Source organism: Puma concolor, chromosome D1 (assembly GCF_028749965.1).
Source record: "Puma concolor isolate L17-30 chromosome D1, mPumCon1.1.hap2, whole genome shotgun sequence".
NCBI lineage: Eukaryota > Metazoa > Chordata > Mammalia > Carnivora > Felidae > Puma > Puma concolor.
Window position 1 is genome coordinate 85,718,289 of NC_141676.1, and position 15,096 is coordinate 85,733,384.

General features: G+C 42.5%; 1 protein-coding gene across 1 annotated transcript; it reads right to left on the reverse strand.

The window, feature by feature from the left end:
* Nucleotides 1-798: 798 nt before the first annotated feature.
* On the reverse strand, nt 799-1,867 carry LOC147576847 (uncharacterized). The gene has a single exon (XM_086676433.1). It carries the CDS (start codon nt 1,837-1,839, stop codon nt 799-801), a length of 1,041 nt encoding a protein of 346 aa, XP_086532559.1. The 5' UTR covers nt 1,840-1,867.
* Between the last annotated feature and the right edge of the window lie 13,229 nt (nt 1,868-15,096).

A 15,096-nucleotide genomic window follows, 5' to 3' on the forward strand; every position in this document is an offset into this window, starting at 1 on the left:
CCATACAGAGAAAGACAGATCCCATATGGTTTCACTCTTATGTGGATCCTGAGAAACTTAACAGGAACCCATGGGGGAGGGGAAGAAAAAAAAAAAAAAAGAGGTTAGAGTGGAAGAGAGCCAAAGCATAAGAGACTGTTGAGAACTGAGAACAAACTAAGGGTCGATGGGGGGTGGGAGGGAGGAGAGGGTGGGTGATGGGTACTGAGGAGGGCACCTTTTGGGATGAGCACTGGGTGTTGTATGGAAACCAATTTGACAATAAATTTCATATATCAAAAAAAAAAAAAAAAGATTAGGTATGATAGGTGTGGGTCTGCCAAACATGATTTCATAGGGTGTAAGGCCCAACTTGTATGGGGAGTCATGAAACCTGTACAGAGCGTAGGGGAGTAACTCTACCCAATTAGCACCAGTCTCCATAGTCAATTTAGTAAGGGTCTCTTTTAATGTTCTATTCATTCTTTCTACTTGTCCTGAGCTTTGGGGCTGGTAGGCCCAATGTAATTTCCAATCTGCCCCAAGTATGGAAGACAATCCCTGACTTACCTTAGAGACGAATGCAGGTCCATTGTCTGACCCTATCATGACTGGAAAACCATACCTAGGCAGGATTTCTTCTAGGATCTTTTTGGCTACTATCTGCGCCGTTTTCTTCTTGGTTGGAAAGGCTTCAGTCCATCCTGAAAAAGTGTCTACGAACACTAGTAAGTATTTATAGCCATATTTGCCGGGCTTTACCTCGGTGAAGTCCACTTCCCAGTGGGCTCCTGGTATGGTTCCTCTTTTTCGGTGGCCTTAGGCTGTGGCGTGTGGGTGCACATTCTGAAGTTGACATGCAGAACAGGCTGTCACAACCTTTTCCGTCTGGTCAGAGATGTTTCTTAATACCAGTTTGGATTGTCTGAGGAGATCCTGAAGTTTTCGGGGCCCCAAATGGGTAGAGTGGTGTATTTTTGTCAGGATTGTGTGGCCCAATTTTTCGGGAAGGATAAGGCGGTCTCTGGAGTCCCTCCACCATCCATCTGTAACTCGGGTCATGGGGAACTTGTGCATCCAGATAAAATCATCTTCTGAGTATTCAGGCTGTGGGGGTAAATCTCGGGGCCCTGGGTCTGGTAGCTGCGCAGGTAGTACTTGGATGGGTTTTTGTGCTACCTGGCGTGCAGTTTGGTCAGCTAGGTTATTTCCTCGAGAGATTGGATCAGTTATTTTTTGGTGACCCGGGCAATGTACTATGGCCAGTTTCTTAGGGGCCAAAATAGCGGCCAATAGGGCCAGAATTTCATCTTTATTTTTGATGTCTTTGCCTTCAGCAGTGAGTAGTCCCCTCTCACGGTATATTGCCCCATGTATATGGGCTGTGGCAAAGGCATACCAGCTGTCTGTATATACAGTCACTTTGCGGTCCCGCCCCATTCTTAATGCTTGGGTCAATGCAATTAGTTCTGCCCTTTGGGCAGAAGTCCCTGGGGGCAGAGCCTCTGCCCATATCACTTCAGTCTCAGATGTCACTGCTGCCCCCGCGTACCTCTGTCCTTGATGGACGAAGCTGCTTCCGTCAGTGAACCAGGTGACCTCAGCATCAGGTAACGGCCGGTCCTGTAGGTCTTCCCTTGTTCCATGGATCTGCACTAGGATGTCAGCACAGTCATGGAGCGAGGAGTCCAGGTCAGGGTCAGGTAGCAGCGAGGCCGGGTTTAGAGTTTGGGGAGGGGTGTACGTGATCCGCAAGGGATTTAACAGGAGTCCCTGATAGTGGACCATCCGAGCATTGCTCATACACCTATCGGGGGGGCTGCTTGAGTACTCCTTCGATGGCGTGGGGTGTGGTGACATGTAACTCTTGACCCAGGGACAGCTTATCGGCGTCTTTAACCATTAGGGCTGCAGCCGCTATTATCCGGAGACAAGGGGGCCATCCTGAAGCTACAGGGTCCGGTTTTTTTTTTTTTTTTTTTGAGAGATAGGCCACTGGTCTGGACCACGGACCTAGATGCTGGGTTAGCACTGCCTTGGCTATGCCTTTATGTTCATCCACATATAAGTGGAAAGGCTTAGAGAAATCGGGCAGTCCTAGAGCTGGGGCCGATAGGAGAGCTCTCTTTATCTGTTGGAATGCCTGCTCAGCTTCCGCAGACCATTCAAATGATGGTTGGTTTTTAGAGACTGCATCAGGGGCAGCCTGGTTTACAAAAGACATTACAACAGTGGCCTGATTTTCAGGGGCCTCAGGGTCCATGGGAGTGTACTGCCTAAAGGCTTCCATTAATCTTTCTAAAAAGTTGGCAGGGCTCTCTGTCTTACCTTGTATTACCAAGTACACCTTGGCCAAATTGGTGGGCTTGCGTGCTGCAGCCCGGAGACCCACCATTAGAGTCTGGCGATAAATGAGCAGTCGTCCCCTACCTTCTGCCGCGTTGTAGTCTCAATTAGGCCGAGTCAGGGGAAACGCTGCATTAATGAGGTCAGGGTTAACAGTGGGTCGACCATCTTCCCCGGGGACCAGCTTCTGTGCTTCAAGTTGAATTCTCTCCCTTTCTTCCGTGGTGAACAGGATTCGCAAAAGCTGTTGGCAGTCATCCCAGGTAGGCTGGTGGGTGAACATTATGCTCTCTAGGAGGGCTATAAGATCTCTAGGGTTATCAGAAAACTGAGCATTTTGGGTTTTCCAATTATATAGGTCACTGGTGGAGAAAGGCCAATACTGGAGTCGGGGATTGCCCGTTTCATCGGGGGATCCTATTCTCCGCAGGGGTAGGGCTACAGTGGAGTTGGGGAGGTGAGAGCTTGGCTCAAGCTGAGTGCACCCGTGAGTTCGGCCAGCTAGCCCTTCACAGCTGGTTTCATTTTTAATAGGGCTTGGCGCGGATGCTGCCTGTAGCCTCCCTGGTTCCAGCACAGCTGCCGCTTCCTGCCTCCCCACCCCCCCGGTTCCCCTTGAGGGGCAAACCAGCGGGGCAACTGGTGGGGTGGCCACTGAGGGCAGGGCCTGGGGTGTGAGGGGAGGGGGAAGATAGGGTGGAGGGTTTTCAACAAGATCTTGCCAGACAGGATGTAGGGAACCTGGTCTGGGTGGCCCTCCCCTCCTGGCAGGAGGGTTTTGGCCCTGACCTTGGCAACTATAGGCAAACAAAAAGTGCCCTCAGTAGGCCAGCCCACCCCGAAAGTGGGCCACTCAGACCGGCAGAAAGTGATGAGTCTCGACCGGCGGATGTCCAGGCTTAGGTTATGGCCTCTAGCCTAGACATCCTTGAAATTAGCTAGAAGAAGGGAGAGAGGTGTACTCTGGTTCTGTCCCATAGTCTGTATAGGAAAAAATAAATGGGCCAAGTTAGTTTATGTTCTGGGAGCGAGCCGGATATACCTGCAGAGGAGAGGAGACAAGTTAAATCGCAAGCGCGGCGGCAAACAGAAAGTGCCTTGGAGAAGAGACCAGATATAGGACGGGTGTCCATAACCCGAACAAAGAGTTCTGATGGGCCAAAATGGTGCCCCAGACGGGTGCCAGAGGACGTCTCCTACTGGTCCCAACTGACTGCCCCATAGCGCGTCCGCCAGGGCTAGATCAGTCACTGATACAGATCCCGCGCGAGAGAGCCAGAAACGAACAAACAGAAACAGACAGAGCCAGCTCACTTACCAATCGGTCTCAGAAATGACCTGTTGACTTGGGTTCTGGTAGGTTTGGGGGTCATCCCGGACGAGCCCCCAATGAAACGCCCAGAGTCTAAGAGACCCCAAAAATGAACCACCAGAGTCCAGAGTCAAAGCTAAGCAGCAAGGGTCATTTATTGCAGGTTCGAAACTGGACCTCTGAGCACTCGTTGCCGGTGATGCTAAGAGGCCCCGAGAGAGATTTTTACAGCCCTTTTATAGACAGGTACAAACAAGTCATGGGGAAATCAGGGATTTTCCACAGTTACAGAGCTGTGATTGGTTGATGTTTAAAGTTGGACACTTAGCAGTATTCGATTCGTTCCTGCCTTTAGGTCAGACCACAACTGGGGGGTACGGGTATCTCAATGATTGATCAGGAATACACAGGTACACCAAGCAATTGTACAGAAGTGGAACAAGCTGGTTAGGCTTGTGATTGATCAGGAATACATGGGTGCGCCAAGCAATTTACAGAAGCGGAACAAGCTGGTTAGGCTTGGTTAGGTTTCAGTATCCCATAACTTAAGCTTTTAAGTTTCAGTTTTCTTAGGCCTCTCACAATCAACAAAAATAAAAGGCAACTGATGGAATGGGAAAAGATATTTGCAAACGACATATCGAATAAAGGGCTAGTATCCAAAAGCTATGAAAAACTTACCAAACTCAACAACCAAAAAACAAATAACCCAGTGAAGAAATGGACAGAAGATATCAATAGACACTTCCCAAGAAGACATACAGGTGGCCAACAGACATGTGAAAAGATGCTCAATGTCACTCAATATCAGAGAAATACAAATCAAAACCATACTGAGATACCACCTCACACTGGTCAGAATGGCTAAAATAAACAAATCAGGAAACTACAGATGCTGGCCAGTATATGAAAAAATGGAAACCCTCTTGCACTGTTGGTGGGAATGCAAACTGGTGTAGCCACTCTTGAAAACAGTGTGGAGTTTCTAGACTGGGAAGATGGCGGCATAGGAGGACTCTGGGCTCACCGCACGTCCTGCTGATCACTTAGATTCCACCTACACCTGCCTAAATAACCCAGAAAACCACCAGAGGATTAGCAGAACAGAGTCTCCGGAGCCAAGCACAGATGAGAGGCCCACGGAAGAGGGTAGGAAGGGCGGCGAGGCGGTGCACGCTCCACGGACTGGTGGGAGGGAGCCGGGGCAGAGGGGCAGCCTGGTGGCCAAGCAGAGCCCCTGAGTCTGGCTGGCAAAAGTGGAGGGGCCCGAAGGACTGTGTTCCGACAGCAAGCGCGACTTAGCGTCTGGGAGGTCATAAGTTAACAGCTCTGCTCGGAAAGCGGGAAGGCTGGAGGACAAAGAGAGGGAGAGATGCTGAGCCCCCGGAAGACAGAGCTCAGTTTGGTGGGGAACAAAGGCGCTCGCCAGTTCCATCTCCCCCGCCCATCCCCCAGCCAAAATCCCAAAGAGAACCAGTTCCTGCCAGGGAACTTGCTCGCTCCGCGCAAACACCCAACTCTGTGCTTCTGCGGAGCCAAACCTCCAGCAGCAGATCTGACTCCCTCCCGCTGCCACAGGGCCCCTTCTGCAGTGGATCACCTAAGGAGAAGCGAGCTAAGCCTCCTGCCCCCGTGCACCTTGCCTACCCACCCCAACTAAGACGCCAGATCCCCAGCACCACAAGCCTGGCAGTGTGCAAGTAGCCCAGACGGGCCACGCCACCCCACAGTGAATCCTGCCCCTAGGAGAGGGGAAAAGAAGGCACACACCAGTCTGACTGTGGCCCCAGTGGTGGGCTGGGGGCTGACATCAGGTCTGACTGCAGCCCCGCCCACCAACTCCAGTTATACACCACAGCACAGGGGAAGTGTCCTGCAGGTCCTCACCATGCCAGGGACTATCCAAAATGACCAAACGGAAGAATCCCCCTCAGAAGAATCCCCAGGAAATAACAACAGCTAATGAACTGATCAAAAAGGATTTAAATAATATAACAGAAAGTGAATTTAGAATAATAGTCATAAAATGAATCACTGGGCTTGAAAACAGTATACAGGACAGCAGAGAATCTCTTGCTACAGAGATCAAGGGACTAAGGAACAGTCACGAGGAGCTGAAAAACGCTTTAAACGAAATGCATAACAAAATGGAAACCACCACGGCTCGGATTGAAGAGGCAGAGGAGAGAATAGGTGAACTAGAAGATAAAGTTATGGAAAAAGAGGAAGCTGAGAAAAAGAGACATAAAAAAAATCCAGGAGTATGAGCGGAAAATTAGAGAACTAAGTGATACACTAAAAAGAAATAATATACGCATAATTGGTATCCCAGAGGAGGAAGAGAGAGGGAAAGGTGCTGAAGGGATACTTGAAGAAATAATAGCTGAGAACTTCCCTGAAGTGGGGAAGGAAAAAGGCATTGAAAGCCAAGAGGCACAGAGAACTCCCTTCAGACGTAACTTGAATCGATCTTCTGCACGACATATCATAGTGAAACTGGCAAAATACAAGGATAAAGAGAAAATTCTGAAAGCAGCAAGGGGTAAACGTGCCCTCACATATAAAGGGAGACCTATAAGACTCGTGACTGATCTCTCTTTTGAAACTTGGCAGGCCAGAAAGAATTGGCACGAGATTTTCAGTGTGCTAGACAGAAAAAATATGCAGCCGAGAATCCTTTATCCAGCAAGTCTGTCATTTAGAATAGAAGGAGAGATAAAGGTCTTCCCAAACAAACAAAAACTGAAGGAATTTGTCACCACTAAACCAGCCCTACAAGAGATCCTAAGGGGGACCCTGTGAGACAAAGTACCAGAGACATCACTACAAGCATAAAACATACAGACATCACAATGACTCTAAACCCATATCTTTCTATAATAACACTGAATGTAAATGGACTAAATGCGCCAACCAAAAGACATAGGGTATCAGAATGGATAAAAAAACAAGACCCATCTATTTGCTGTCTACAAGAGACTCATTTTAGATCTGAGGACACCTTTAGATTGAGAGTGAAGGGATGGAGAACTATTTATCATGCCACTGGAAGCCAAAAGAAAGCTGGAGTAGCCATACTTATATCAGAAAAACTAGACTTTAAATTAAAGGCTGTAACAAGAGATGAAGAAGGGCATTATATAATAATTACAAGGTCCATCCATCAGGAAGAGCTAACAATTATAAATGTCTATGCGCCGAATACCGGAGCCCCCAAATATATAAAACGATTACTCATAAACATAAGCAGCCTTATTGATAAGAATGTGGTAATTCCAGGGGACTTTAACACTCCACTTACAGAAATGGATAGATCATCTAGACACACGGTCAATAAAGAAACAAGGGCCCTGAATGAGACATTGGATCAGATGCACTTGACAGATATATTTAGAACTCTCCATCCCAAAGCAACAGAATATACTTTCTTCTCGAGTGCACATGGAACATTCTCCAAGATAGATCACATACTGGGTCACAAAACAGCCCTTCATAAGTTTACAAGAATTGAAATTATACCATGCATACTTTCAGACCACAATGCTATGAAGCTTGAAATCAACCACAGAAAAAAGTCTGGAAAACCTCCAAAAGCATGGAGGTTAAAGAACACCCTACTAAAGAATGAGTGGGTCAACCAGGTAATTAGAGAAGAAATTAAAAAATATATGGAAACAAACGAAAATGAAAATACAACAATCCAGACGCTTTGGGATGCAGCGAAAGCAGTCCTGAGAGGAAAATACATCGCAATCCAGTCCTATATCAAGAAACAAGAAAAATCCCAAATACAAAATCTAACAGCACACCTAAAGGAAATAGAAGCAGAACAGCAAAGGCAGCCTAAACCCAGCAGCAGAAGAGAAATAATAAAGATCAGAGCAGAAATAAACAATATAGAATCTAAAAAAACGGTAGAGCAGATCAACGAAACCAAGAGTTGGTTTTTTGAAAAAATAAACAAAATTGACAAACCTCTAGCCAGGCTTCTCAAAAAGAAAAGGGAGATGACCCAAATAGATAAAATCATGAATGAAAATGGAATGATTACAACCAATCCCTCAGAGATACAAACAATTATCAGAGAATACTATGAAAAATTATATGCCAACAAATTGGACAACCTGGAAGAAATGGACAAATTCCTGAACACCCACACTCTTCCAAAACTCAATCAGGAGGAAATAGAAAGCTTGAACAGACCCATCACCAGCGAAGAAATTGAATCGGTTATCAAAAATCTCCCAACAAATAAGAGTCCAGGACCAGATGGCTTCCCAGGGGAGTTCTACCAGACGTTTAAAGCAGAGATAATACCTATCCTTCCCAAGCTATTCCAAAAAATAGAAAGGGAAGGAAAACTTCCAGACTCATTCTATGAAGCCAGTATTACGTTGATTCCTAAACCAGACAGAGACCCAGTAAAAAAAGAGAACTACAGGCCAATATCCCTGATGAATATGGATGCAAAAATTCTCAATAAGGTCCTAGCAAATAGAATTCAACAGCATATAAAAAGAATTATTCACCATGATCAAGTGGGATTCATTCCTGGGATGCAGGGCTGGTTCAACATCCGCAAATCAATCAACGTGATACATCACATTAATAAAAAAAAAAAAAGAGAAGAACCATATGATCCTGTGAATCGATGCAGAAAAGGCCTTTGACAAAATCCAGCACCCTTTCTTAATAAAAACCCTTGAGAAAGTCGGGATAGAAGGAACATACTTACACATCATAAAAGCCATTTATGAAAAGCCCACAGCTAACATCATCCTCAATGGGGAAAATCTGAGAGCTTTTTCCCTGAGATCAGGAACACGACAGGGATGCCCACTCTCACCGCTGTTGTTTAACATAGTGCTGGAAGTTCTAGCATCAGCAATCAGACAACAAAAGGAAATCAAAGGCATCAAAATTGGCAAAAATGAAGTCAAGCTTTCGCTTTTTGCAGATGACATGATATTATACATGGAAAATCCGATAGACTCCACCAAAAGTCTGCTAGAACTGATACACGAATTCAGCAAAGTTGCAGGATACAAAATCAATGTACAGAAATCAGTTGCATTCTTATACACTAACAATGAAGCAACAGAAAGACAAATAAAGAAACTGTTCCCATTCACAATTGCACCAAGAAGCATAAAATACCTGGGAATAAATCTAACCAAAATGTAAAAGATCTGTATGCTGAAAACTATAGAAAGCTTATGAAGGTAGTTGAAGAAGATATAAAGAAATGGAAAGACATTCCTGCTCATGGATTGGAAGAATAAATATTGTCAAAATGTCAATACTACCCAAAGCTATCTACACATTCAATGCAATCCCAATCAAAATTGCACCAGCATTCTTCTTGAAACTAGAACAAGCAATCCTAAAATTCATATGGAACCACAAAAGGCCCCAAATAGCCAACGTAATATTGAAGAAGAAGGCCAAAACAGGAGGCATCACAATCCCAGACTTAAGCCTCTACTACAAAGCTGTCATCATCAAGACAGCATGGTATTGGCACAAAAACAGACACATAGACCAATGGAATAGAATAGAAACCCCAGAACTAGACCCACAAACGTATGGCCAACTCATCTTTGACAAAGCAGGAAAGAACATCCAATGGAAAAAAGACAGTCTCTTTAACAAATGGTGCTGGGAGAACTGGACAGCAACATGCAGAAGGTTGAAACTAGACCACTTTCTCACACCATTCACAAAAATAAACTCAAAATGGATAAAGGACCTGAATGTGAGACAGGAAACCATCAAAACCTTAGAGGAGAAAGCAGGAAAAGACCTCTCTGACCTCAGCCGTAGCAATCTCTTACTCGACACATCCCCAAAGGCAAGGGAATTAAAAGCAAAAATGAATTACTGGGACCTTATGAAGTAAAAAAGCTTCTGCACAGCAAAGGAAACAACCAACAAAACTAAAAGACAACCAACGGAATGGGAAAAGATATTTGCAAATGACATATCGGACAAAGGGCTAGTATCCAAAGTCTATAAAGAGCTCACCAAACTCCACACCCGAAAAACAAATAACCCAGTGAAGAAATGGGCAGAAAACATGAATAGACACTTCTCTAAAGAAGACATCCAGATGGCCAACAGGCACATGAAAAGATGCTCAACGTCGCTCCTTATCAGGGAAATACAAATCAAAACCACACTCAGGTATCACCTCACGCTAGTCAGAGTGGCAAAATGAACAAATCAGGAGACTATAGATGCTGGAGAGGATGTGGAGAAAAGGGGACCCTCTTGCACTGTTGGTGGGAATGCAAATTGGTGCAGCCGCTCTGGAAAGCAGTGTGGAGGTTCCTCAGAAAATTAAAGATAGACCTACCCTATGACCCAGCAATAGCACTGCTAGGAATTTACCCAAGGAATACAGGAGTACTGATGCATAGGGGCACTTGTACCCCAATGTTCATAGCAGCACTCTAAACAACAGCCAAATTATGGAAAGAGCCTAAATGTCCATCAACTGATGAATGGATAAAGAAATTGTGGTTTATATACACAATGGAATACTACGTGGCAATGAGAAAGAATGAAATATGGCCTTTTGTAGCAACGTGGATGGAACTGGAGAGTGTGATGCTAAGTGAAATAAGCCATACAGAGAAAGACAGATACCATATGGTTTCACTCTTATGTGGATCTTGAGAAACTTAACAGAAACCCATGGGGGAGGGGAAGGAAGAAAAAAGAGGTTAGAGAGGGAGAGAGACAAAGCATAAGAGACTCTTAAAAACTGAGAACAAACTGAGGGATGATGGGGGGTGGGAGGGAGGGGTGGGTGGGTGATGGGTATTGAGGAAGGCACCTTTTGGGATGAGCACTGGGTGTTGTGTGGAAACCAATTTGACAATAAATTTCATATATTGGAAAAAAATAAACTATTATAAGGATTCTAAAAAAAAAGAAAACAGTGTGGAGTTTCTCAAAAAATAAAAATAGAGCTACCTTATGACCCAGCAATAGGAATACTAAGAATTTACGCAAGGGATACAGGAGTGCTGATCCATAGGGGCATGTGTACCCCAATGTAGAGCAGCACTTTAACTAATAGCCAAATTATGGAAAGAGCCTAAATGTCCATCAACTGGTGAGTGGATAAAGACGATGTGATTTATACATTCAATGGAATACTACTTGGCAATGGGAAAGAATGAAATCCTGCTGTTTGCAGCAAAATGGATAGAACTGGAAGTTATTATGCTAAGTGAAATAAGTCAGAGAAAGACAGATAGCATATTTTTTCACTCATATGTGGATCTTGAGAAACTGAACAGAAGACCATGGGGGAAGGGAAGGGAAAAAGATAGATATAAATAGAGAGGGAGAGAGGCAAATTACAAGAGACTATTAAATGCAGAGAACAAACTAAGGGTGAATGGGAGTGGGGGGAAGAGGGAAAATGGGTGATGGGCATTGAGGACGGCACTTGTTGGGATGAGCACTGGGTGTTGAATGTAAGCCAATTTGACAATAAATTGTATTCATAAAAAAATTTTAAAAAGTTTTTCAGCATTTAGAAGGCAAATAGAGGTCAAGACAAATTAACTGAGATGTGACTAAATTCCTGACCTTGTTATCATGAGCCCCAGACTTTAATAAAATAAATTAACCAACCTAGTCAGTGGCTAATGAACCTGCATGATAAAATTCTTGGCCAGGGAATCATGATACAATCTTCATTTATCTTGACAGATTCAGCAGAGATCCAAATGTGAAAATATGTATTAGTAAGAGCTTTGGTTGAATGAGAATTTCACAGAGAATTTAAATTAAAAATAAATAATTTTTCTTTTAAAGTATGATTAGGGGCGCCTGGGTGGCGCAGTCGGTTAAGCGTCCGACTTCAGCCAGGTCACGATCTCGCGGTCCGTGAGTTTGAGCCCAGCGTCGGGCTCTGGGCTGATGGCTCAGAGCCTGGAGCCTGTTTCCGATTCTGTGTCTCCCTCTCTCTCTGCCCCTCCCCCGTTCATGCTCTGTCTCTCTCTGTCCCAAAAATAAATAAAAACGTTGGAAAAAAAAATTTAAAAAAAAAATAAATAAAGTATGATTAAAATAGGAAAAGTCAAGATGATAAAACAGCATGGAAGTTTTTTGTGTCTCGCATCCATGAATTGCAACCATATCAAAACGAAAGCATCTTGCACACCTAGAAAACTGATCGGAGGATTAACACAACAATCTGCACAACCTGAACCACAGAACTCAGCAGAGAGAAAATTTTTATTTTTATTTTCAATTTTTATTAAAAATATTTCTCTTTAACTTTTTTTCTACATTTTTTACTTTTTTGTATTTTTTTCAAATTCTATTTTCCTTACATCATTTCATTTTATTCTACTTCAGTGTACTCATTTTTTCAAATTTTCAAATGATTTCCTTTTGTTTCCCTTTCTTTCCCCTTTTTTTCTCTAATCTATCAAGTCCCTTTCAACACCCAGACCAAAACCCACCTAGGATCTAGCATCATTTATTTGATTGTGTGTGGGTGTGTGTGTTTTTGTGTTGTATTTAATTTTTTTATTTTAATTTTTTATCTCATTAATTCCTTTTCTCTCTTCAAAATGACAAAAATGAAGGAACTCACCCCAAAAGAAAGAGCAGAAAGAAACGACAGCCAGGGACTTAACCAACACATATACAAGCAAGATGTCTGAACCAGAATTTAGAATCAGGATAATAATAATACTAGCTGGAGTCAAAAATAGATTAGAATCCCATTCTGTGGATATAAAAGAAGTAAAAGCTAGTATGTATGAAATAAAAAATGCTATAACTGAGTTGCAATCTTGACTGGATGCCACGGCCGCAAGGATGGATGAGGCAGAACAGAGAATCAGCAACATAGAGGACAAACTTATGAAGAATAATGAAGCAGAAAAAAAAGAGGAAGACCAAGGCAAAAGAGCACGATTTAAGAATTAGAGAAATCAGTGACTCATTAAAAAGGAACATCAAAATCATAGGGGTCCCAGAAAAGGAAGAGAGAGAAATAGGGGTAGAAGCGTTATGTGAACAAATCATAAGGGAAAACTTTCCTAACTTGGGAAAAGACACAGACATCAAAATCCAGGAAGCACAGAGGACCCCGATTAGATTCAACAAAAACTGACCATCGAAAAGGCATATCATAGTCAAATTCACAAAATACTCAGGCATGGAAAGAATCATGAAAGCAACAAGGGAAAACAGTCCTTAATCTATAAGGGAAGACAGATCAGGTTTGCAGCAGATCTATCCACAGAAACTTGGCAGGCCAGAAAGGAGTAGCAGGATATATTCAATGTGCTGAATGAGAAAAATGTGCAGCCAAGATTTCTTTATCCAGCAAGGCTGTCATTCAAAACAGAAGGAGAGATTAAAAGTTTCTCAGACAAACAAAAATTAGAGTTTGTAACCACTAAACCATCCCTACAAGAAATGTTAAGATGGACTCTCTGAGGGGAGAAAAGTTGTATGAATAAATAAATAAATACATACATACATACATACCAAAAGCAACAAAGACTAGCAAGGACCAGAGAACACCACCAGAAACTCCAACTCTACAAGCAACATAATGGCAATAAATTCATATCTTTCAGAACTCACTCTAAATGTCAATGGGCTCAATGCTCCAATCAAAAGACATAGGGTAACAGAATGGATACACAAACAAGATCCATCTATATGCTGCTTACAAGAGACACACTTTAGACCTAAAGACACCTTCAAATTGAAAGTAAGGGGATAGAGAACCATCTATCAGGCTAATGGTCAACAAAAGAAACCCAGAGTAGCCATATTTATATCAGACAATCTAGACTTTAAATAAAAACTCTATCAAGAGATGAAGAAGGGCATTATATCATAATTAAGGGGTATATCCACCAAGAAGACCTAACAATTGTAAATATTTATGTGCCAAATGTGGCAACACCCAAATATATAAATCAACTAATCACAAACATAAAGGAACTCATTGATAATAATACCATAATAATAGGGGATTTCAACACCCCACTTACAACAATGAACAGACCATCTAATCAAAAAATCAACAAGGAGACAAGAGCTTTGAATGACACACTGGACCAGTTGGATTTAACATATATATTCAGAACATTTCATCCTAAAGCAGCAGAATATACATTCTTCTTCAGTGCACATGGAACGTTCTCCAGAACAGACCACATACTGGGACACAAATCAGCCCTCAGCAAGTACAAAAAATCGAGATCATACCGTGCATATTTTCAGACCACAATGCTATGAAACTTGAATTCAACCACAAGAAAAAAATTGGAAAGGTAACAAATACTTGGAGACTGAAGAACATCTTACTAAAGCATGAATGGGCTAACCAAGCAGTTAAAGAGGAAATTAAAAAGTATATGGAAGCCAATGAAAATGATAACACCACAACCCAAAAGCTCTGGGATGAGGCAAAGGCGGTCATAAGAGGAAAGTATATAGCAATCCAGGCCTTCCTAAAGAAGAAAGAACGATCTCAGACACACAACCTAAACTCATGCCTTAAGGAGCTGGAAAAAGAACAGTAAATAAAACCCAAAACCAGCAGAAGACAGAAAACAATAAAGATTAGAGCAGAAATTAATGCTATCAAAACCAAAAAAAAAGAAAAAAAACAGTAGAAAGATCAATGAAACCAATAGCTGGTTATTGAAAGAATTAACAAAATTGATAAACCACTAGCCAGTTTGATCAAAAAGAAAAAGGAAGGACCCAAATAAATAAAACCAAGAATGAAAGAGGAGAGATACAAGCAACACAACAGAAATAAAAACAATAATAAGAGAATATTATGAACAATTGTATGCCAATATAATGGGCAATCTGGAAGAAATGGACAAATTCCTAGAAACATATACACTACCAAAACTGAAACAGGAAGAAATAGAAAATTTGAACAGACCCATAACCAGTAAGGAAATCAAATTAGTAATCAAAAATCTGCCCCCCCCCCCAAAAAAAAAGAGTCCAGGGCCAGATGGCTTTCCAGGGGGATGCTACCAAACATTTAAGGAAGAGTTAACACCTATTCTCTTGAAGCTATTCCAAAAAATATAAATGAAAGGAAAACTTCCACACTCTTTCTATGAAATCAGCATTACCTTGATTCCAAAGCAGACAAAGACCCCACTAAAAAAGAAGAACTATAGACCAATTTCCCTGATGAGCATGGATGCAAAAATCATCAACAAGATATTAGCCAACTGGCTCCAGCAATAAATTAAAAAAAATATTCACCAGGACCAAGTGGATTTTATACCTGGGATACAGGACTGGTTCAATATTTGCAAAACAATCAATGTGATTAATCACATTAATAAAAGAAAGGACAAGAACCATATGATCCTCTCAATAGATGCAGAGAAAGCATTTGACAAAATACAGGATACTTTCTTGACAAAAAAATAAATAAAAAT